Genomic DNA, 26,318 nt, shown 5'->3' on the forward strand with positions numbered 1-26,318 from the left:
GTTTCGCCACTATTAATGTTCTAAATAAAGACAATGGGATTTAGACATAGATACTTTTTACTAATATGTAGTATTCCTAATAATACCGGCCAAATATCATAGTTTGTAACGAGCTTTGCTCAGCGCAGATTCGATATCTTAGCTGCCCAGGGCTATCACAGACCCCGCCCCCTACTCCCTGGAAATCACGTAAAATTGAATAAAGTATGTGTATTTATGTAGCTTTCGATGTATGAACGTCACATAGCTAAATTTTAAAACTTTTATAGCATTGAAGTTATCACAAAACTGTTTCAACAGTACGTGCGTATTGAAATAACGATTAAAACGGTATAACAATCTAAAAATAAGAAAAAAACACAGCGACTTTTGCAGGCGCAACGACGATATGTGACATTGACTATAAGACTTATAAAATGTATAGTACACACGTATCAAAACGGCGTATTTATGGTCACTGTAAGTCGGTTGTCAACATTTCACGAGTGACATACGAAGTGAATTCTTACAGAATCGCACTCGGATCCTATTTGTAAACGTCAACCATTATAAATCAATATGTATTTCCTACATGATTTTTTTTACATACTATATAAATATTTTCCATATATCTTCTTCCAGTCTTTTACGTGAAAGTAGTTTAGAAATCGTTCACATAGTTATACTTTATTTAGTTAGCAATTAGTAATTATGTTTAAGCGATTGTCACCTACGCTAACAAGATCATAATTCAAATATATATTGACTGAAAAAACCTGCTCCTCTCCACTCCCCACCTCTCCGCAACACATCACCACCCCGCTTACAACCTCCTTTCTGCTCACCGCATAAAATCAACGCTACAGTAGAAAAGAGGAATGTGAAGTTCGTACAACTTGGGCGGTCGGAAATTAGTCACAAGTTGCTTTTGTAAATACAGTTCTAAAATACAAAAATGTAGATTGCACAAACCATGTGCCTGTAATCAGATTGACTTTCTCACCCATCAAACCGGAACACAACAATATTAGTTATTGCTATTTGGCGTTAGAATATATGATGAGCGGATAGTACATACTCAGACGGACTTGCAAAAGGCCGTACCATCAAGTAAGCTTAAATATCCATCATCAGACGGTCAAATATATTTTGCGCATATTATACAAAAAAAGGAAGTTATACTTTATAAAATTTACTTGAAATACTTACAATAATATAATATCAGCATATCATTATATAAATAAAATTTAATTATTAATGTATTAATTTTCTTAATTGTCGATACAAATAATCGCTACACGAGTGACGTGTATATTTGCATGTCGTTTAAATGTGATATTGTAGTTCCCCCCTCCCATCGTTACTTCGCTGTGCCCTCCACAAGGTTGTATATACAGAATACATACGACATGTCTGTATAAATAAATGAACATACAAAGGAACATTTGAAATAATTTTTCAAACATTTTTTACAATTCCATAGTACTAAACTTTTATTCTATTCAATATTTTATTATCTATGGATAGCAAGCCACTGTAAAATGGTCTATGGTTCATAACACTACCAAGTTATCCCAATACAGATAAACTATTTTCCTTTAACCATACTTTATAATAATGGTTTCGTTTTTTTATAGTTATAAATCTTCTATTACTTATATGTCTAGATAGACTGTCAAAGCTGAGAACACGTCGAAAAAAATAGCACCCAACAGTTGGGCACTAAGTACACGCACACTAATATAACAGACTGAAGTTAAGATAGTGTCGAGACTCAAGGGTAGCTTACTCACGCCTGTGTGCGTACAATAATAAAGTCGGCACATTTGTGTTAGTTCTTTTGTAAATCACTTTATCTAGACATATAAATCATCTTAGTTATAATCATTACGGGTACTAAACAATTTCGAGATATATTTTATAAGTATACTTCATAGTAACGCGTAGACGTTCTTTCTAGAAAACCTACGTCACTGGACAAAAAAAAAAAACAAAGACAATCTGTTGTTCTTAACACTAAGTATAATTAATAAGGATAAATAATATAATAAATAAATAAAATATTATTTTTTTTCAGTTTAAATTGAATTATTTATACATTTACTTCTGCAGAGACCAGTGTCTGACTGTGTTTAAATATGTCATTATCTCATGACATCCGTATATAAATACCTCCGATGCAAAAAGTTTACACCAATTATTATAATTAAAAAAACGATTCCAATATAATTAATACGATTCAAATAAACAAATAACACCAGAGGCATCGATATTATAAGTCCCGCGCGATGAGAATGGGATATGATCTTTCGGAACTGGGACACTCGCGGTCCGCCGCCAGCGCGTCGTCGGTGACGTCGGCAAACTCGCGTCGATGCTCGATGTCGCGTCGTTGTCGTGTCGTTGTCGCGTTTGTAGACTTAATACTAGCGTTAAATTGAACAATAAATCTTCGAGTGAACTGTACTGTTGTCCGTACACCTGACTTTAGTGTTGTTTCGCCGTTTTTTAAGTGTGGACGTGCACGGAGCGGCGCTAATAAGTGGCGAAAATCCTATATAATGTGTGATGCTGAACTTAAATAGCTAATTACATCATAACGCCACAATAGAAAAAAAAATCGACAGATACGATATATTGTTACACTACGTTGAATGAAAAGCGTAAGCGCCATTACATTCCCGGCCCTTACGACGTTTTGGTCGCTGGATAACTTACCTCATTAAGCGATCTAACGCTGTATATTTTAATAGTTAGATTAGATGACATAACACAGATCTATCGCTGTAGCGAACTTTAGTTCTATCTGCTACGAGTATTTAAAGAAATTGCTAACATGAAAATTCTTGTCTGACATAGAATATACGTATGTATATCAATGCTTGTTTGCTGGTGTAGACATCTTACTTGAGATTTCCTGATGCGTTATTTCATCGATTTACGTTTGTACAATTAAATTATTGATAATAACATTATTACAGCACAATAATAAATAGAAAGAAAAGTAAATTATTGACAAACTATTGTTTTGTAACATAAATACATACAAACACCTACATAAACATCTACAGACATAATCTGTTAACATCTTATATAGAGCAGGAAAATTAATTTGTCAGAATTAATTTGCTACCGCTTCTTAATTCGTGAACCGTCATATTCGTTTCACTTTGACAAAGTCCCCATTCTCATAGCGCGCAAACAGGACAAGATTATAAATATCCACTTGAATAGGAACTAGAATACAAACATATATCGAAAGGATGTAGTACAGGAGCTACAGTCGAGGGCCGGGCCGGTCCCGGCAGTCGGTCCTCTGCAGCCGGATGGGCCGCCATCACGCGAGCAGGTCGGCGCGCTCGCTGGCCCAGTACACGCCGCCGCACGCCGCCACCAGCGCCCACACGTACGGCGTGAAGAACTCCTCGGGCCGGTCCTCCTCCACGTAGCGGAACTTCAGGTCGGGGAATTTCTGAAACATGACCGCCGTCTTACGCAAATTATTTAATCAAGAACAGGATTCATTTCAAAGTAGCCAGCCTTTGAATTTTACAATCGTGACCGAAATTCATGAGAACTTTGTTACTATAAGAATATTTATTACTAATATTTAAAGTAATACTACAGTATGTTTTAATACTTTATATAATAAGATTAAAATACTTTAAATATAATACAATCACAATTCATACCTTAAGCCTATCACTGGACCACTGCTCCGCTCCCTTCTTAATGCACTGTAACACTTCCGTCACTCCGAGGTCACTACCCGCACCCTCTTGCACCCTCTGTAGTCGAGTCGAGAAATAGCCAATCACCTGAAAACAATATTAATCATCATACAGTTTTGATGATCTTTAAAATATAGACAGGGAGCCAGAATTGAAAATGACAAATAATTTCCCTCCTGCATGATTCCCCTCGACTAACCAGCCCATAGTGTTAACAAAAACTAATTTCTATATTATTCAAAGTAACAGTAAAAAATTTTAAGCTAGATTAATTTACCAATCCAAGATTATCGAATTGGCTCCAATCGGGATACTCTGTGTCATACGTTCAAAAAAATCACGACACAACGCGAATCCGGAGCCCGGACTCTGAACTAGAGCAGTGGCAGCTTGACCCCGAAGTCATTCCGGTTGTGTCAGATCTATTGTCCCATCGGATTATAAGATTATATTCCGATGAGAATTAATATAGAGCACACGTCTTGTTGTTGAGGGTACACTTGTGTATTTTTAATATAACATGTGCTACACAGTTGGAGTGCCCCCGTAAAAAATGCCATGGTTGCTAAAATATGTCTAAAATCAAAACTAATTTTCAATAGCAGCTTCATCCGCGTTTGAGGGAGAGGGGGGAGGTAGGTGTCAAGTACGCTATATGTTTTTCTGTAAGTGACAAATTATATGTAAAATTTCATGATGAAAAACTTAACAATTTCCACATTTACGCTTTAAGTTGGGTAACTAAACACTCACCATTTCAATGTTCTGCGCGATGTGATGATGAGCGTGCTGCTGGAACAGCTGCCGTTTGTGAAGCAGAGCGTACACCAAGTTCAGATTGTTCGAAAGCTGATGCGTCAGACACGAGTTGATTATTTCGAGGAGCATCCTTAGAACTTCATCCAGGACTGCTATGTGTTCCATCTGAAATATTTTGGAATATAAATAATTAAAAATACGACGTTCACGATTTACGGCGTTTAAGAACAGTTTCTCTGGCAGAAAAGCTGAAAGGGCACCCGTTATAATGGCATTGTTATTTTGTATGTATTCGAGAGCCGTCGCTTTGTGCGAGCCCGTCAGGGTAAGTACCACCCACTCATCATATATTCTACGATCAAGCAGAAATACAAAGTATTTCCAGTGTTAAGGGTGAGTGTGCCGGCGTATACAAGAGGTATAATAAATTCCCAAGATTGGTGGCGAATTGTTTATGCAAGGATTAATTAAAATTCCATACGGCGACAATGTTCATGGGCGGTTCTGACCACTTACCATCAGGTGGCCCTTCGACCGTCTACATAACTAGTTTAAAAAAAATTAACTTGTATATTTTAAAGTCCTATATTGTTGACATACAAACATAACTACAATACAATAAACAGTAGAATAGATTCTCAATTCCCATTACTATAGATAAAGGTAAAACTAATATTAATAATAAATACTGATCGTATCATGAAAGAATATGCTTTTTTTTTATGGCATTGGTTGGCGGACGAGCATATGGGCCACCTGATGGTAAGTGGTCACCGCCTCCCATAGACAAAGGCGTTGTAAGAAATATTAATCATTCCTTACATAACCTACGTGCCACTGACCTTGGGAACTAAGATGTAATGTCCCTTGTGCCTGTGATTACACTGGCTCACTCACCCTTCTAACCGGAACACAACAATACAGAGTACTGTTATTTGGCGGTAGAATATCTGATGAGTGGGTGGTACCTACCCAGACGGGCTTGCACAGAGCCCTACCACCGAGTGTAGTATTGCAATAATTAAAATCAAATATTCGATCCGTTCATTTAACTCATAAGTGGGAACTTTTTCTATGAAACATTCTTTAATCAAAATCAAAATATACTTTATTCGAGTAGGCTTTTACAAGCACTTTTGGATGGTCATTTAACTAACTATAAAAATCTTAAAGCACTCTAGACGCACTTAGGGCGCTGCTGGGGCCGCCTCGTCGTAGTGCGTCGGGTATGTTCGCAACGGCGCAAGTTAACTGTTTCTTTGCTACATGCGTAAAAGTTGTGGCTCTTTAGTACAAAGACTGCGGGGGAGCGCCAATAGCATCTTAGGTATGATCTCTAATACACTGGATTGCGTATATGTCGACCATTGCTGTGCCATTTCAAGCGGCATAGAAAAATAATTAAAATACTAACCTAGGAAACAAGTTTTTATTGTTACTAACAAAATTAGTCTTTATGTTACTTGATAAAATATAAATAAATAAAAAAAACAATTAAGTAAAGCTACCACCGGTTCGGAATGTAGATTCTACCGAGAAGAACCGGCAAGAAACTCAGTAGTTACTATTTTTCAACATATAAAAATACAGTCATGTCAGTTAAATACAATTATATATGTATGTTATGTCTCCTGCCTGGAAGTCAACAAGCATTAACTCCACGCTTTTTTATCATCAATATAATCTTGTATCGAATAACAATCTTTACCAATGAATTTTTTACAATTGACTTGAATCTATGAAACGGCAAAGTTAAAAATGTCTAATAACTTACAATTTCTTCTGTTTTTTCTTCTGCGTGATGTGGCAATTCTATACTATTTATATCACCTCCTGTAACATGACACACATACATTTTAGATTTAAATTTTATAATAACTGCCGAGCAGGCCTTTTACTTGGTGGTAGGGCTTTGTGCAAGCCCGTCTGGGTAGGTACCACCCACTCATCAGATATTCTACCGCCAAATAACAGTACTCTGTATTGTTGTGTTCCGGTTAGAAGGGTGAGTGAGCCAGTGTAATCACAGGCACAAGGGACATAACATCTTAGTTCCCAAGGTTGGTGGCGCATAGGTGAAGTAAGGAATGGTTAATATTTCTTACGGCGCTATTGTCTATGGGAGGTGGTGACCACTTACCATCAGGTGGCCCATATGCTCGTCCGCCAACCAATGCCATAAAAAAAAGGCCCGGTTTCTCAAGGGTGCAATTTTTTATTAATAAATGTAGAAATAATACGATTTAGAATGTAAGCATTAAAAACAAGTGCAAGTGACATAACGTATTGACAGACACCAGAAAAAAGTTAAGATATTACAAAAAAGTATTTAAGCCGTTAGGCGTTGTTTAACATCTTCCAACAATAAAGAAAATAATATGATACAAATGTAATTTTACCCTGCAGCAATGTTACGAGTAAAATATTTTTAGAATTGCATTTATCACTCCCGGAGACATACGAACAAACAAATTTTACCATTTTTTAATATTACTATAATAAAAAAAAATCAAATGAATTTAATTCAAAGACCAGGACAAGGAAAAAAATAAGTAGCATTTGCGGCTCGCTATATGTAAAAAAAGTAAAAAATCTACTGTGTTTCATACAAATTTCATCTTGAAATTTTTCTGACATAATCATATTAAGGAAGGAAAATTCTATAGGAGCATTAGAGTTATCTTTAGCACAAATTAAATGCCCTTTTTAATACTATTTATTCGTTAAATTCAAGTTTTTATATAATTAATGAAGTCACCATTTTCTAAAAACTACAATGGCAGAATGTGTGGTAGTGGTGTGCGTGTGGTGGTAATAATAAATATGAATAAATAAATATTGCAAATAAATTTATTGCTAATTAAAGGGTTTTAAATCTGCAAAAATGGCAGCTTTTAATTTTTTTACATTTTAAATATTAATTGATATTTAATGCAAACTCATTTAACATTTTGAATTTTTGAATAATACAACATTGTTAAAATATATATAAAATATATAAAATAAAAACCTTTTTTGTACACGGTGACAAAGAGTTTTCATTCCTTATCGCTGTTCAATATAAATAGCTAATTTATGGGTAGATTTATTGTAGTGGAATTGAACTGTGAAACAACTTTTTTTTCTATAATATAAAAATATTCCAAAGTGAACCAAAATCCAATAAAATATCTGTTCGAATATCCGATTTAGCATCAAATTTCGTAATGAGAATAATTAAAAAAAAAAACTTTCAAGGCACTCACCCTCTATCTCGGTGCACAGCCTCGCTCTCCGCTTCGTTAACGTCTCGAACAGTGACACGAGACGTTGGGCGACGTACGGGTGGAGGTTCCTAAATTCACCTGCCGGAGTTACCGCACGTTCAACAAACGAGAGGCGCGAGAGGCCCGAGAGGCGCGCGAGGCGCGCGAGGCGCGAGAGACTCACAGCTCATGTTGGCGATGGCGGCCAGGCAGTTGGTGTGCAGGTACTTGTCGCGCACGCGCGCCATGTTGTACTGCAGCGCGCGCACCACCACCAGCACGGCCAGCCCGCCCAGCGAGATCTCGGAGATGGAGCGCTCCGTGTACCACGGGATGTTCTTCAGCATCTATACGGATGACATATGATTCCACTATGAAAAATCTAAATGAACTTTGAAGACGTGCAGATCGAACTATTGTAGTTTAAATATTAAGACCGAACAGAATGAAACCGATACTTTTGCGAGCTTATAGAAAATCATACTCACGATCAGGTGCACGTTTTTGATCAACGAGTCGTCCTCGGTCAATATCAGGAGTACTATCAGCGACATGTAAATGTGGTGGGAGGTGCTGTCCGGGGCGTTATACAGCACTTGCAGGATCGGAACTAGCTGAAAAGATACCATCATTACCAACCCATAACCAGCCATCACAATTTTCATCTTTCATCGATGATGATGTAGAAATTAAACAATATTCAGTCGCACACAGGTGCAAAACATTGAAAGTGGCACCGGTAACCGAGAAGCTATCTGGAAACCGGCTGTCTTGGTATGGGCGTGTTATGCGGAGGAATGTGGACCATGTTGTGAGAAAGGTTTTGAAAATGGATGTGGATGGATATAGAGGTAGGGGACGACCCAAGAAACGATGGATGGATTGTGTGAAAGGCGATATGGTTAGAAAGAATGTTACTAGTGAGATGACGTCCGACAGAGAAGTATGGAAGAAGAAGACATGCTGCGCCGACCCCGAGTAAAATTGGGATAAGGGCAGGAGGATGATGATGATGACACAGGTGCAAAACATCAACGTCAATACAAACAAAAAAGCGCGTGCACGCACGCACCCACACGCACGCACGCACGCACCCATACGCACGCACTATTGTTATATTTAACTACTGTTTTCCAGTTTTTAATACAATATATATATTTTAACTAATTGTGTAATTTAATTTTTGTGTTGGCTAATAGTAATACATAATAATTAATGTTATAAGTCATAATAAGTTTATACAAAGCTGTTGCTGCTTTTGCTGTATTATTAAACTAATATATACAAAAATGGTCACAATCAAGTTGTTTATTAAAATATTTTTTTATGAACTCTCTTTGGACAATTACGTATCCTGTAAAGGTATTTTTTAAAGAATTTCTAATTAACTTCCTAAAAAAAATTAAGATTTGACAAGAGCTCAGAATTGGTTGTCAATGCAAGGATATGAAAAAAAAGTTGAATTGAAATGAAAGAAAAAAGAAGTATACTAAAAGTTAATTGGACACCAGCAAGCCTAAGCAAAGCTAAAAGCAAGCCTAAGCCGAGATGGCCCAGTGGTTAGAACGCGTCCATCTTAACCGATGATTTCGGGTTCAAACCCAGGCAGGCACCACTGAATTTTCATGTGCTTAATTTGTGTTTATAATTTATCTCGTGCTCGACGGTGAAGGAAAACATCATGAGTAAACCTGCATGTGGCTAATTTCAACGAATTTCTGCCACTTGTGAATTCCACCAACCCGCATTGGAGCAGCGTGGTGGAATATGCTCCAAACCTTCTCCTCAAAGGTAAAGGAGGCCTTAGCCCAGTAGTGAAATTTATCGCTTTGACAAGTTGTCTAACCCTCCCTGTCCTTGATGGTAACGGGTTACCTATCTAGGATCCCAGGATACAGGATACAGGATCCCAGAAAGCGTTCAAAATGGCTCTGTTGCTAAATTTATATACTTTTTTTTTTTGTGTGTGAAAAGTCATTTATAAAATAAGTGAGTTTATGATTAAAATCACTTGGGAATGAAACGATCGCCTCCCGGCTATTTCTATTCATATTCAATATATATAAATAAAAAAATCGACAAAAGAAAAAAAGACCCGCTGAGTTTCTTTCGCCGGTTCTTCTCAGGTCAGGGTGTTTCCTTTTCCGAACCGGTGGTATTGTTTACTTTAACCATCAATAAGTAAGTGTAATGATGCTTCTATATTGAATAAAGGAATTTGAGTTTGAGTTTGAGACATACCAATGTGCCGCCGAACATTGGTTCAATTATCAAGTATCATAACTTACGGCTGCATGTACATTGACTTCGTTAGCTTTCAAAACAGAATCCGAAATTATTTCATATCACATATCCGTATAAGTATAACTCTATTCCAACCATAGCAGGAAAAATGTCAAATAAACAACATTTGACAACAAAATGACGCGATACCATTGGTCGAGAGCTTGACTAATCTATGATATTCACTATGGATTCGCGAAAAAAATGCGTTTTGAACGTCAACGAAACTGTTATCGGAATTTTGGAAGTAAAATCAAAGTTGAAATAAATAGTTAAGTGCAATAGTGTTGTATTATAAATAAAGATGTATTAATAATAAACTTTTAATAAATACGTAAATCTAAGGTTTGTTTTACTTTTTTCCTACTTCCATCGGGAAAGGTTATAATACCAAATTACACATCAATAACATCTCTGATATGTACAGTAAGCATTTTAAATTTATATTTGTGTATAATTAAAACCTTGTGTAAATACTAGTTGACTATATTAAAAAAAAACAAACTCACCAAATTTTCAATATTCGGTCCGTTGCTGACCTGGCGCTTGTACGCCTTACACGAGTGCAGCATCAGGTACAGCAGCAGTGTGGAATGTTCGCAGCCCGCCGTCGCGCACAGGGCTCTGTGGAGCTGGAATATTTATACATCGAGCTCTTAGTAAAACATCGACAGAACTCAAAATTTTAAAAATAGTGGCTCAATTCTAAATGTTTAAAATTAAAAAAAAAAAAAATTAAATTAACGAACGAATATATTTTTATTTTCTTTACAAAAAAGGTCATATATTTAAGACGATACGTGTTTTAATTATGTATGTATTACGATTGTTTAATTCAATAATAATTTGCCATTCATAAACATAAACATAACATAATCAGCCTGTAAATTTCCCACTGCTGGGCTAAGGCCTCCTCTCCCGTTGAGGAGAAGGTATGGAGCATATTCCACCACGCTGCTCCAATGCGGGTTGGTGGAATACACATGTGGCAGAATTTCGTTGAAATTAGACACATGTAGGTTTCCTCACGATGTTTTCCTTCACCGCCGAGCACGAGATGAATTATAAACACAAATTAAGCACATGAAAATTCAGTGGTGCCTGCCTGGGTTTGAACTCGAAATCATCGGTTAAGATGCACGCGTTCTAACCACTGGGCCATCTCGGCTCATTTGCTATTCAAAAATTCATAAATATTATATTCTATTAGTATCGTAAGCTATAACTAAGCATACGCGTAATAGATGGCGCTAGTGCACTCCTGAATCGCGGTATAGTTTCGCTCACGTCAACACCACACTCAGCCATACTAATTTTGCTTTGCGCTTCCGACCACTAGATGGCGTTGTACTAATCCTAGATCACGCAATAGTTTTGTTTAATAATTTGTACAATACATTTCTTTACTTTAATAAAGTTCGAGTTTTATCAACAGTGTGCAGTTTTAATTTAAAAGTGCAAATTTTTTTTTTTTTATTTTGTATAGGACAACCAACATAGATACAATATCACACCGAAATAAAAAAAAATACATTTCAAAATTATAAACTTGGTAAATGTTCTATTTAGAGGTAGTCTCACCGTTCACCATCACACTGCACAATATGTATTAAAAATATAAATTAAACATGATCAATGATTAGAAATAAGTATTATATATATATATTTTTAAATATAATAAATAATAATTCGTAAAACAAACCAAACCATAAAATTAGACATTAGCACAATTAAAATTCTTTATTTTTCGATTGAACTGAGGCTTTCGTGACAATGTCTAAATCTATGTCTATTAAAAATATAACATCAAGTTAATGCCCCTTCTGGAATACCTCGTTTAAAATCATATAACCTATTCAATATTCCTACATCCAATCAAACTTAGGACATAACCCTGCTATTCCAAGGCTCTGTGGACAACATGACACACTTTCTAGGAATAATAACAATGACCTCGATATTCATAGTTACAATTTGTCCAAATTCAGAGAGTTTCATTAAACTTTTAAACTAACACAATAAATGTTTAACTAATGAGCTTATTTCCTTAATTTTAAATTTTTAGGCTCACCTCATGGAAAGTGACTATCACCATTCATCTTTCATTCATCACACATCTGCAACCCGCCCAGGTTGCAGGTAATATTAAAAAGTAAATATTAAAACTCACAGCAGCCAAGTCTATCCGAGGAGGAGTGACTTGAGTGACGCTACCGTTTGTGTCCCGGTGTGGTGTGGTCGATGATGTGTCTGGAAATAATTATTATTAATATGAGAACTGTACGATGTTACAGCGTATAAATATCCCACTGCTGGGCAAAACCTCCTTTTGAGTAAAAGTTCAAGCTTAGTCCTTAACACACCTTCAATGCGAGTCGGTGAATATAATTATAGCACAATTCCATCTAAGACTAAAAGTTCTTCAAGATATTTTCCGTTACTACCTTATGAACCGGCGACCTTCCTTGAAGAGCCACGTATGCTATCTACTGGGTCATATCGTCTCTATTAACTATGTATCATTACTGTTAAGTTTTATTTTAAACTAGCTGTTGCCCGCGTCTGTGTGTTAGGCATAAAAAAGGCTATGGCCTTCCATGGAGTTCAAGGTTGCTTCATACCAAACTTCATCAAATTCGGTACAGTGGTTTGGCCGTGAAAGAGCAAAAGATAGACTGACAGACAGACAGAGTTAGTTCCGCATTTATAATATTAGTATAGATTACATTTAATATATGCTTGTAATTCAAACTCAAACTCCAATATATTTACTCAATATAGAAGGAATACACTTACTTATTGGTAGTCAAATGAAACACTACCGCCGGTTCGGAAAATAAAATACGCTGACCTGAGAAGAACCGGCGAAAGAAACTCAGCGGGTCTTTCAATTTTATTATTTTCATATCCAATATGAAAAGAAATAGCCAGGAGGCGATCCTTTCATTCCCAAGGTGTGCTATACAAGGGTTCCTTAACAATTTTGAAACAGAGGCATCGCTTTTTGGGATCCTGTTGTAGAACTGTATACATTGCCCCACAAAAGAGTTAGTGACTCTATGCAGTCGAGTAACAGAGGTAATCAATTTATGTTTGTTCCTTGTACTATGAGTATCACATTTACAGAACGACCCCCCCCCCCCATGTGATTGTATTTATTTATATATATTATTGTTTAATTATAATATGCACAAGGTTTAAAAACAAGTATATATTACCGGATGTGTCTTCACAGTGCAGCAGAGCGACTCGATACAAGTTATCCTCGTGGATGCAGTGGTTGGCGAGCGCCAGCAGCAGGAGACAGGACTGGTTCGCCACCGGGTGCTCCTTCTTCAGACGGTCCAGCAGCTCGTGCCGGTCCACGGGGGGGTTCGTGTATATCGTCTGACGAGCGGTCGGACTGAACGTTAGCATGCTCCATAAGCTGGCTGGAAATGTTAATTAATCATCATGACGGTATTCTCTAGACCGACTTCTTATCCGGCGGCAAATATCAAAAGAGTTACGAACATATTACACATGCACGCAGCACTTGCTGTACACTCACTCTCATAATCCGGATGGCGAGTCCGACACGACCGGAAAATGTTCAACCATCATTCAACCACAGGACCAATGATTTACGTGCTATCCGAGGCACGGCGGTCTTACCCCGCCAATTTCCAGACTCCGTGCTATTACTTATAATCAATCGATCCAACATATTATTTACTCTCTTATTTAGTTCAATGAGTCATAAGAAGTTTAATTAATTAAATTAAATAAGGCGACGTTTCGTAAGGACCCCTCTATCTCGACAATATTGACAGCCATTTTTTTATTGCTTGAGAAACGCCTCAAGCGTCTCCTCCACATGAAATGGGGGGTTTTTGGGACATACTAGTGCCCAGGATGCCTAGCACCCTAGTACACCAGAATTCCCACTAAATAAACAGGGGTACAATTAAATTATTTTTATTCTTATTAAATAATTAATCAGTTGAAGTAAAAAAAAAAAACACGAAATAAAACTTACACGCTATATTGATCAACAAGCTACCGGGCCCCTGGGCCCCGAACTGTGGGGGGGCCGGCAGCATCACTGAAAGATTTGTCAGCAGAGTCTTCACTAGTAAAGGAGCGTGCATACTATATCTGCCTTGGAAAAGAGTTCTGAAACAACAGACAATATTTGTAACGTTAATACAAATCTGCATACCAATTTCAAGATACCAATGTCACTTAAGGGACAGACATCCGCAAAAATCACCATGAAAAAATGCATATTAATGTTCAGTTAGTAACATTATTGCAATAATAATTACAAGTAAATTACAATATTATGATGTAGGGTTGCCATAAAAGACCCAATCGGCATTTAAAACGCCGACAAACAATTCACCTGAATATCAAGGACGTTTCAACGAGCTGCGTCTGTCCGTGCGCGCCGGCGAACATGTACACCGACATCAGCACCAGCAGCGTGTTGAGGCATTCCAGGTGCAGGTAGTAAGTGTTGTCGCTGGACGAGAAACCGATCATATACAGACTGTTTCATTTCGAAACAGGTATAGAATAATTATTTTATTTAAGTTATTATCTTATAAGCTAATCGAGCACCAGATGGTAAATGGTCACATCACCATGGATTGCGACTGTAACAAAAATCGACCACCTTTACATAGCCATTGTACTACCCAACTTGGAAACTAAGAATTAATATCCCTAGTGTGTAGTTACACTGGCCCCCTTAAACCTTCAAACCGAAACACAACAAAATTAAATATTGCTGTTTAGCTGTATAATATGTGTTGAGGGGTATATACCCATTGGACTGTGAGAGTTAGATAATAGTTTGCTATTGACCAATCAGCCAGCACGGTCAAAATTCTGGGGGGAACATTTTTAAATATTTACTGGCCCAACTCGTCTACTGAACCCAGGTTGTGGATTCTGCAGCTGTATAAACTTGCCAAATTTTTACATAGGTTGTAAAATTTTACTTGGTGGTACGTTCTATGTGCAAGCCCGTCTGGGTAGGTACCATCCACTCATCAGATATTCTAACGCCATACAGCAGTACTCAGTATTGTTCTGTTCCCGTTTAAAGGGTGAGTGAGCCAGTTTAACTACCCTTGTGCCAAAGGACATAAAATCTTAGTTCCCAAGGTTGGTAGCGCATTGGCGATGTAAGGATTGGTTAATGTTTCCTAAAGCACCAATGTCTGTGGGCGAGACCACTTACCATCAGGGGGCCCATTTGCGCGTCTGCTTATATCACTATGAATTACATATTTCATACATACGTTATTGGCACATCAATGATTAATCCGATCAGGGCATCAATGAGCATCTCAACTCGACTCTCCCCGTTAACCGCTTTGGTTGCCTGCAGGTCTGGCGAGCTTGCTTCTTGTGTTGGGGATGATGACGGTGACTGTTCTTGTGGAGTGGGGGACTGAAATACGTGTGAACATAATTAGTACGCACGGGCGATATCCGAATTTTGTGACGTCGGTTGTGTAACGGATGTTTGAATTGAATTTCGATGTTGACATCCGATTTCGGATGTCTTTGTTTAACTTTACATTGTACGATATGTGAAAAAGAGATGAAACGAATGTTATATCGAAGTCGGTTTAACATTCGCTTGACGCTTCGTCTCTTTCTCACAGATGGGTTACTGTTAAGTTAAAGGGAGATATCTGATATTCCGACGACATTCGATTTGAGATTAGTTTCGATGCATCGGACACGTGTCTAATTAATTAGATCCAGGGCCGGATCTACCGTATAGCTTTTTGGGCTTCAGCCCAGGGCCCCCTGGATTCAAGGGGCCCCCAGCTAAGTCAAGTCAAAGTGATAAATAGACGATAATGCGAAATAATCCATAACTTTATTAAATTAAATAGATCGTATGGTTTGCAGCCCTGCGAGTCCTGCAATTTATCAAACTCATTCAATTAATTCAATTCAACTCTACGTTCAGGTGTGTCTTGAGTGGGCCCCCTAAGAAAAGACTATTTAAGAAAACATTATATATTATTTAGTTTGCGTTTTGTATTACAATGTGTTGTTATAAAATCTTTGTTACCTATAAAAAAAGTTACATTTTTTTTTTAAATTTTTTAATTGTTTAGTATTTAGTTGGTAATTTGTAATCGTCTTGTCTTTTGTAATTTGCATTTTTATATTGTATTAATATTGTTAGTATTTTATTTCTCCCCCTTTTTGTATAACACAGTAGAAAAAAAGTTGTGTTAGGTTAATAGATAAAACTGTCCTTTACCATGCCGTGATAACTTTTAATTGAAACAACACTTAGCTAAAATGTAATTACCTTTATTTTTAACTTTTTAGTTGTCATTAATAATAAAAAAAAAAAAAATTGTCTACTGCCTAAAATTTCATTTCTGGGCTAAAGGCTTCTCTCTTTTACTATCAATTATAACTTTCATTCACTTGAATGATATTCTGGTACAAATAGCATACTTGCCCAGCAGTGGGCCATTAACCATAATTAACTTACATTCAAAGTCCTCCCTTGCACGTCCAAATGTTTGCAGAGTTCGTATTCCGGTACTAGCTCCACCAAATACTTAGTAACCGCACGTATCACGAACAGAGCGTTGTAACTTTGCCAAGCTAACATTACACTGTAAATAAATATACATTTGATTGCTTACGGTGCTCATATTGTCTGTAGCTAATTCCAACCACAAAAAATACACAATAGTGTTGCATATCGATAGTCCACTATCGATAGTTACGGTGTTAGAGATAGTATTGACAAGTAATACTAAGTAAGTAATACTATCGATAGTTGAGGTTAAAAGTAATACTACTTCAAAACTATCGATACCATCGACAGTACTATCGATATACTAAATAGTTTCCGAGGTCAACTATCGATAGTCAAAGTATCGATAGTTCTGCAACACTCATACATAACACGAATAAACAACTTTGACAATGAATTGACGCGATATGATTGGCCGGAAATCTTGAATAGTCTATAAAAATAATTATGGATTTGGGAAAAATTGGCGTTTGAATATTGGTGAAAAAACTTTTATGAAGAACTTTAACTTCTTATAACTACTCAATACCTATCGGTTACAGATGGATAATAACAATTAGTTAAATCTATAACCGGAAATAATAAATGAAAGATATCTTTTTTCATACACTTACTTGTCTGAATTTGGTGCAGCTAAAAGTTCCGTTGCTCGTGTTATAAAAACCTGTACTAGAGAGCCCAGATTGCCTGTCTGTTGATTGTTTTGTAAGAATTTCTGTAGTAAAGATTCTGCACTAGAATCTAACATCAGCTGTTCCTCGCTAGAAATAAAAAAAAAAGGATAATTCTAACGTAATGGGTTGGCTTAACATGAAACAAAATTTTTACAAGGAGTTAATTTGCATACCATCATAAAGATAATTTGTATATGTAAAATAATTTTAATAAATTATTTTTCAATAATTGGTTTATTGTTACAGGAATAGAAAAATAAAACAAAATAAGCCAGACACTTTTCTGCCGTCAATTGTCTACTTTTCCAAACCTATCATATTACTGAATTAATCATATTTTTGATTGTCTTACATTATACAGAGACACAGCTGTTCAATTTACAAAATATCATTTAATAATTAATGAACTGAATTAAATCAAAATGAATGCACTAGATTAATAACAGAGGCAGTGTGTGTCTAAAGGTGAAACTACTTCAGACCCATATACAAGATTTTACACACACACACAAAGAGATAAAGAATGAAAAAAATACTCACACATTGGATGGTATCTGTATATTAAAAGCGAGAAGTTGATTCCAGAATGGGTCATTGGGACATATTATCTCATTAGAACAGAATCTTGCTACCAATTCATTGGTCGATATATCTGAATATTTTGTTACAGCAATCCCCATTGTTCCTATAAATTAAAAAATATATATCACTAGTACACACCACTATATAAATAAAACACAATTTCACTGTTAACTAATTAAGAAAACAAAAATATGTAGAATCAAATCACTAAATGTTACTGCAGTCAGAAATTTGGAGTTCAAATATACATATAGCGAAGATTAAATTCAATATGCTATGTTTCCTATTACACTTTAAACTTGTTTATATGTTAATATAAAAATATACTCTTGAAATATTCAGTTGTACAATTTGAAGGTTTACTTAAAAATGATAATGATTTAAAAATATATTTTTTTAAATATTTCCTCATTATGTATAAAAAATATATATACAATAAAAACACCGTCTATGGGTACACGTTATGTTTATATACCTATTTAATAATGTTACTACATGATTAAATAACAAATATAAATATTGAATAGGATTTAAAGTCATCAACTTATTTGTTTCTATATAAATTATAGGAAATATGTTATAGAAACTATATTATAGAAACAACGTATTTATAATAAGCAATATGATATCAACGACAACTAATTTAAAATATTAAAATAGTTTAAATTCGACGATTAATATGCAAAATTATCTTCTATTTCGGCCGGTGATAGATACCATTGATTCATTAGTCACATTAACTAATTTATTAAGCCATTCACATAATTCAGTTCTTATTTTTTACGTTCACACAACGTACCTTATGTTTTATGTATTAACTGTGATATTACTAACATTAATTAAAATTTTATCGAAATTTTCGCGATGTTATTTCCCTTAGCCACGAATTCATTGTAGGTTTGACAAATGTAAGTTTTTTTTTTTAAATTTTATCCTATGTCAGAATGAAATGCAAATATTAATAATTTTTAGCTTTAAAGTTTTTAACTTATTTAATTTATTCTGTTATTTAATAACTTTTAAAAATAATAAGTAGTTTATGTTGTAATTTTTTATACTGTATAATTAGGAATATTTATAATTTTATAGAAAATAATGATCAACAAAATCAATTAATAACAAAATTTTATTGATATCTTCTTGTTAATCTAAAATTTAAAATAAGTGCTTAATTTATATGATAATAAGATTTTAGTGTATTTTTAATTATAGGGCATAGATTATCTAGTCTATAGTTTTTGTATTTAGTATTGATCAAATAATATTATTAATCTATGTACATATATTCAAACTTGATGTTTTCAATTATTCAGTTTTTATGGATTTTATTGACCGGCGATTTTAAGCAACCACTAACAATTTAATTTTTTTTACGATACGGTAAATATTTTAATGAAAGTAAACACTTAAGTTCATTAAAAATGCCGTCTGATTATTATAAAGTAGAAGTGATATACTATCTAAATCCCTATTTAATATGGATAGAAGTATCTGATCCGAACGTTCCAAAAGATGATTATATTTTTGAACAAATTGGATTATATGGTATTTTACCGCTTGAAACTACATTAGATATTGAGAACGAAGTGATTATGGTTCAAAAATGTGATGATTGGGTAATAGCAGCCAAAACATTAATGACGAATATCCTTAAAGATAGCACCGAAGTGTGGTTTACCCCAACGTACATAGATAGAAGGTAAGATGTTATTTTTATTGTTTAAGCCCGTCTCATAAGATATTCTACCGCCAAACAGAAATACTTAGTTGTAGTGTTCTAGTTGGAAGAGGGGAGGGAGTGAGCCAGTGTAACTACAAACACAAGCGACATAACATCTTAGTTTCAATGTCTGCGTGCATAAAAAAAAACAAAACTTAAAATTTTTGATGATATCAGACTTAGAATGCAGTTGTACCTCATTTTTAGTTACCAAATATTTTTATAAATTTATTTCAAAAGGTTTGTATACTTTAGGTTCCTATTCAATTAATTTATCTCATATATTGTTTCCAGAACATCAATATTTGATGATAACATACATAAATATGGTGAATTGATTATAAAGTCTAAAAATGGTGAATTGAAGCAACTATCAAAATTGTTAATTGCGTCAAACATCGCACACTTGGATGTGTGTGAATTCCACCGACAACTAAGTTCAGGCGAGATTAAAACCAAACTTTGTTCTATCAAAACACAGGATGTTGTTAAAGAAATTGAGACATATTATACGAAGATGGCTAATTCAAAGATGACATGCAAGAGATCTATTAACAAACAAACATCCGTGTTTCAAATTGGACAAGACTTAGAATCTGCATTAACTGTATCTAATCTTGAAAAGCATAACAATAAAATGTTAAACACAATGCTTGAAAACAAACGGAAAGACTTGGAACTGTGCAAAGACATTGATGAGGAACCTTTGGGCCGAGGTTGTAGAAAATCAAAAGATAAGTCATATAAGTCACTAGAATCACAGACCTCATCGTCCGTTACAAATAGTTCTAAATGCAATGACACTCAAGAACTTGATCAGACTTTTAAGAATATTAAAACTTTTTTAGATGCAAATGCAAAAACTAATGATATATCCTCAGAAAGTGTGGACACAGTCAAAGTAAATGTTGTTGAAAAAAAACAACCCCAAGCCTCCATGTTGATTAAGAAATTAAAAATAATGAATCAGTCTGAGAGAGATAAAATCAATAGAGTCCGAATGAAACATAAATTAAACATTAAACAACAGATTGATACTGAAAAATCAATCAATATTGTGAAGCCTATACAACAAAATACACAAACAAATTATGAAGATTTTGAAACTAATGGTAAGCATCGTTAGCTTTCAACCAGTTTTCCACTAGCAAGTGTTAAGTATCCGATATGTTGTGTTCCGGTTTGAAGGGTGATTGAGTCAGTGTAATTACAGGCCCACGAAACATAACATCATAGTTTCCAAGGCTGGTGCTGCTATGGTGTTTTAAGCCATGGTTTCTTACTACCCATTGTCAATGGGTGGTGGTGACTACTCAGCTAATGGTAATGGTATGGCGATAGGTATCTAATGGTGGCCTATTTCCTCGCCTGTATCCTTGATAATGTGTATGCAAACTTTTATAATGTTTGTTTGATTCAAGACATTAATGCAAAAATAAGAATTTTTTATTGAAACATTTCTTTTTGTTTTCATAATTTCAGCGTCAACCTCTAACCTCAACCGAAAAATGAAAGTTGTCGATGATAAAGATGGTGTGAAACAAATTGCCTATGGACCTCCAGGGATGGACCTTAAACTATGGAAGATTCAGGAAGTAAAACAAGACCTTCAGGGTAATGTAACACAAGTAATTAATGTTGGTGATGTTGGTGAAGAAATGAAAAGTGAGACCCACAATCTCATAGGTGAAGTTGACTCGGAGTTTAGTATTGAAATAACAAATAAAAATAAATTGTCTGACTGTTGTAATACTATGCTAAAAAACGAGGCAACTTTAGGCTTAAGTAGTGATAAACATCTGAATGTCTGTGATGATGATGATTCAAGCGAGAAACATAAGTCATCGACGAGTTCTTTACTTTTAAATAAAAAGTTAAGAGCATACGGCAACTTGTCCAAACGTAACCGTAGTTTGTCTAGCTCTGACACATCCAATAAAGATTCGTCCAGCGTCTCCGATACTAATAAAAACATTGACAAAGATGAAAATGATGACATATCTGAAGTCATTCAAAGGATTGATGAACAGTACAAAGTTATACCATCAATCAAAAACAAACAGAAACAAAATGATGTAACATTAACTAGGTTAAAAAATAATGTCAATCCATTTAAAAATATTGATCCAAACCTATCAGTTTTCATCGATAAACTCGTATCACCTATACTTCTAGTGCACACTAAAAAGAATAAACGCATCCAACCGATTTTTGAAATGAGAGATGTATTTTTCAACTCTCATATACATCTCGTACTTAAAAATATGTCAATTGAACATCCGATGACGGTGCAAAGTGTATCTTGGAATACAATATTAAGGGGTCACAGCCTTTTCATGATAAGTCCTCCAAATAGTGGGAAAACTTTGGGCTATTTACCAGCCGTTTGTCGTCTTATAAGCGACGTGTGCTCCGATACTGTTGATAGTGTGGGTCCACTTTGCATCATCGTTTGTGCGACGGCGAAATCCGTTGCGATTGTAGAAGAAATGGCGAAAATGTTCCTGGGCTTAGATGATAAAATCTTAGCGTGCTATGCGGGTGTTGATGATTTCCATATTACGACAAAGTTGTTGAATGGTTGCGATTTATTAATATCTACGCCAGCATCACTTATTCGGGTAATGCAACTCAGTGAATTCGGTGTCGATCTGCGTCGTCTATCAATTTTTGTATTAGATGATTGTGAACGTCTAGCGGTCACGTATGAGGATGAAATGAAATACTTTCTATTTAAAATTAAAGAAGCGGTTGCGGCTAGAGCCAATAACGAGTTAAAAGTTCAATACGTACTCGCATCTCGAGTCTGGTGTGATTTCATGCAACCCCTAGCGAAGAAAACACCAGATACTGTAATTTCTTTTAGTGCGTTCCAAGAAAGTGTTCTGTATTCGAAAGCTGAAACCTCTGTTTGTTTCGTCGAAATTGAACATAAGATAAATATGGTATTCGAGTTTTTAAAAGAAATTGATAGTTCTAAGAAAACTGTAATAGTTTGCAAATCGGATGATGAAGTCGATTTAATAGAGAGGGCTTTAAAACGATCTAAACACGTAGTGTTCGCAAGTAATAATAATATGACAGTTCATGATCTATACAACATTAGCCTGTCGTGGGCAGATTTCGAAGAACCATTAGTAGGACCGATACTGGTTTGTTGTGACGGGAATTTGACCCATATGAATATAACGGACGCACATCATTTGATCCATTATTCCTTACCAAATCTTTTTTCAATGTTTTGTAAACGTTTCTGTGTTTTAAATGACAATTATCCGTCTATATTCAAAGATGAGAATCCAAAGGTTAAAATTAAAATTCTCTTAGACGGAACAAATGTTGAGCAGCTACCGAAGATTATGAACTTCATTAAACGCTGCACAAATAATGTTCCCCAGTTCTTGGATGAAGTTTGTAATAAAATTTTAAAAGACAGAGACTTGATCAAAGCCAAAAATTATATTCCTATTTGCGACAAGTTGCTTATGTTGGGATCTTGTCCAGATATATTCAATTGCCAAGAGAGACATACAATTTTGAAGGAATACGATTCACCGCAAGAATGGATGCCTAAAGATGGCCTTATCACTTTCAAAATTCTTCATTATCATTCTGCTGTTTTGTATTCCGCGAGGCTTTTGACTAACGTCGTTAATGGTGTCGTTACTAAGTATCCACAATCATATAGTTCTCTTTTCATAAAGATGGGTATGTATTACAGCAAAGAGTCGAATAGGAGACTTCACGGTATTCCAAAAATAGGAGATATTTGTGCAGCGTCGGTAAAAACAAACTTTTACGTACGATGTCAAGTTGTTAAAATTTTAAGTAAATATCAAAGCGGTAATCCTAATAGTATATTAGTAAATTTGATCGACGAAGAGAAATATGACATAACAAGAGATATTTATCTTTATTATCTACCTGAAGACTTAAAAGAAATCAAGACACCTGTTGTGCTCGTCAGATTAGCCAACGTTAAACCTAAAGACAAAGACATTACGTTTTCAAATTTAGCAATTGAAAAGTTTAAGAAAATAACAGATAACGAGGATCTTTACATCAAAGGACACGTATCTCTGACTCTAGGAAACTGTGTTTTTGTTGACACATTAGAAGTGTGCCAAGAATTAACTTCTTTAAATGAAACGATCGTGAAAAACAATTTAAAACAAGAACTCTTAGAGAATCATGCTCAATTAAACCCAGAGCGCGTACAACAACTTAAAAAACTGTCTATTGACAGTGGCTTGAGTTATGCAGAAGTTGTTAAAAGGCCAGAAACTCAAAATCCAGTTAAAAATTTTCCAAAAGGATCATGGGCACATTTAGAGACTGGTGTATTAAGCACAGTATTTTTGTCTTCTGCTAAAAGTCCCGATAAGTTCTTCGTTCGTCTTAATAAATTTGAATCATGTATGAGCTCTTTACTGCAAGATATTAAAGAATATTCAGAAGGTTTCATTAATAATGAGCTTCGTAATGTAAAAGAGGGTGATTTGGTTTTAGCTGAATTTCCTGATGATTTGACTTTCGAAAGAGCAAGAATCGATAGCATAAGTGAAGACACAGCGAAATGTTTCTTTGTAGATCAAGGAGACTGGAAAGAAATACCTATGAAGCATATTATTCCAATAACAGAGAAGTTTATAAATAAATTGCCTTTCCAAGCAATTGAATGCAGATTGATAGGCATACAGCCGCCGGGCGATGATTGGTCGGATTTCAGTAAAAATTGGTTTTTCAATAATTGTTTCGAAGATAAAAATGGTGATTTAAAACATTTGTACATTAAATATTTTACAAAAGAACTGGCTGAATTTACAGGTGGATACAAATATGGAGTGGCTTTAATAGATACAAATACGGATAACGATGTGGTTATAAATCAAATCATGATTGATCTTAATCTGGCCAAAGAAAATATCAAAGAAAGGGAGTATCTTAACAAGTTGCTTCCAGATACAAGAGAGTCAGGTCACGTACAAACATTTGAAGAAGAAAACGACCACCTTAATGATTTACTTCCAGATACAAATGAGTCTGATCAAATACAAACATTTGAAGAAGTGGAAAACGAAGATGATGATGAAAAAATGTCTAAAATTAATCAGGACATAGTTAGCGCTGGGAATAATACAATTCAAATACCGCAACCACTTAGATCTGCACCGTTGGTTGATTCTGATTCAAGTGATTTTGAAAGATGGGATGTTAATATGGATCAAAGTGTTTTAAACAATCTATTTCCAAGATTGAACTCCAATATCGAACGTAATGTAACTCAAGATACTGGCGATGACTCCAGTGCAGATGAAAATCAAGTTGTCCCTTTTCGACCAAAAGAGACAAACATAGAAGCTAACATAAAAAATGAGCCACAAGAATTAGATTCTGATGATTTTACTTCGTCAGAATTATCTCAAGCATGTAACGTATCGAACGATAAATCAAATTTATCATCAGAGGTAGAACAGAAGAGGCGACCGAAATTGTTATGGCGTCAAAATAAAAATATGGTTTTCGTAAAAATTGAATTAATTGACGTAAAAGACTACAATCTCGAATTTGACGTTCGCAATTTAAAATTTAGTTCGAACCTAAATGGTGCAAAATATGAATTTGAAATTGAATTATATGGTGTGATTGATAGAGATAAATCTTCTCATGTTAAAACAGGGCTTTATATAACGGTGAAACTAGTAAAAGTTTTGAAAACGAAATGGGTGTCGTTAACTAAAGCATTGGACACAAAGCATTGGATTGCATATGACGTAGATTCTATTGACACGTCGTCTGATGAGGAAGAAGTTGATAAGAGTACTATGGAAAAAATAATAAAGGTGATGCATGATGCTGATGATGAAACTGACGATGATGAGTTTTTGGATGATGTGAATTGTACATATGGCAAATATGACTAATTGTATTAAACTGCTGTGTTGATAAAATCCATCTAGTCAGATTAAAAATTATGTATATCCATGCGGTTGCAATATGTATATATTTAGACACTTAAAGTTAAGTATTTTACAATTGTAACTCTTATGAACTCGCACTTGTTCACTTGTTAGAATACGTTGTGTTTTAATGTTAATAAAGTGCGTTAAGTTAAGAAAAGATGTTGTAAATAAAGGAAATTAAACCGATTCCATGTTACCAGCTGCCCTATATATAGTCACAAACATTTTAAATAAACCTTAAGCTTAGTAAACTATATATATATAACTAACTTATTAACGACTTGATCGTAAGAAATATATGTTGCTACTAAGCTAAGCTAATCTAAGAGCCGAGATGGCCCAGTGGTTAGAACGCGTGCATCTTAACCGATGATTTCGGGTTCAAACCCAGGCAGGCACCACTGAATGTTCATGTGCTTAATTTGTGTTTATAATTCATCTCGTGCTCGGCGGTGAAGGAAAACATCGTGAGGAAACCTGCATGTGTCTAATTTCAACGAAATTCTGCCACATGTGTATTCCGCCAACCCGCATTGGAGCAGCGTGGTGGAATATGCTCCAAACCTTCTCCTCAAAGGGAGAGGAGGCCTTTAGCCCAGCAGTGGGAAATTTACAGGCTGCTAATGCTAAAAAAACTAAGCTAAGTATTTTGGACTAAGATATATTCAACTAGTTGTCGCACGCGGGTTCACTCGCGTGTTAAGGGTCGGTGGTCAGATATTAGCCATAAAAAAGTAGTCTACGTCCTTCCTTGGAGTTCAAGCTTACTCCAATAAAATTTCATGAAATTCGTTTTAGTGGTTTTGCCGTGGTAGAGCAA

At 35.3% G+C, this 26,318-nt stretch overlaps 2 protein-coding genes across 2 annotated transcripts; one reads left to right on the forward strand and one right to left on the reverse strand.

The window, feature by feature from the left end:
• Positions 1–1,981: 1,981 nt before the first annotated feature.
• On the reverse strand, positions 1,982–18,731 carry LOC113391860 (dymeclin). Its single transcript, XM_026627971.2, has 17 exons — positions 18,615–18,731; positions 17,774–17,918; positions 17,174–17,320; positions 16,509–16,635; positions 15,286–15,437; positions 14,382–14,501; positions 14,016–14,152; positions 13,216–13,428; positions 12,168–12,247; positions 10,507–10,629; positions 8,203–8,328; positions 7,899–8,061; positions 7,715–7,813; positions 6,244–6,302; positions 4,464–4,634; positions 3,672–3,797; positions 1,982–3,451 (listed from the first exon to the last, which is right to left on the reverse strand). The coding sequence occupies exons 2-17, from the start codon at positions 17,911–17,913 to the stop codon at positions 3,317–3,319; spliced, it is 2,118 nt and encodes a 705-aa protein (XP_026483756.2). The 5' UTR covers positions 17,914–17,918; positions 18,615–18,731; the 3' UTR covers positions 1,982–3,316.
• A 414-nt stretch (positions 18,732–19,145) lies between these two features.
• LOC113391908 (putative ATP-dependent RNA helicase TDRD12) lies at positions 19,146–25,693 on the forward strand. Its single transcript, XM_026628037.2, has 3 exons — positions 19,146–19,514; positions 19,830–20,647; positions 21,018–25,693. The coding sequence occupies exons 1-3, from the start codon at positions 19,237–19,239 to the stop codon at positions 25,457–25,459; spliced, it is 5,538 nt and encodes a 1,845-aa protein (XP_026483822.2). The 5' UTR covers positions 19,146–19,236; the 3' UTR covers positions 25,460–25,693.
• Positions 25,694–26,318: the final 625 nt, after the last annotated feature.

Source organism: Vanessa tameamea, chromosome 28 (genome assembly GCF_037043105.1).
Source record: "Vanessa tameamea isolate UH-Manoa-2023 chromosome 28, ilVanTame1 primary haplotype, whole genome shotgun sequence".
Lineage (NCBI taxonomy): Eukaryota > Metazoa > Arthropoda > Insecta > Lepidoptera > Nymphalidae > Vanessa > Vanessa tameamea.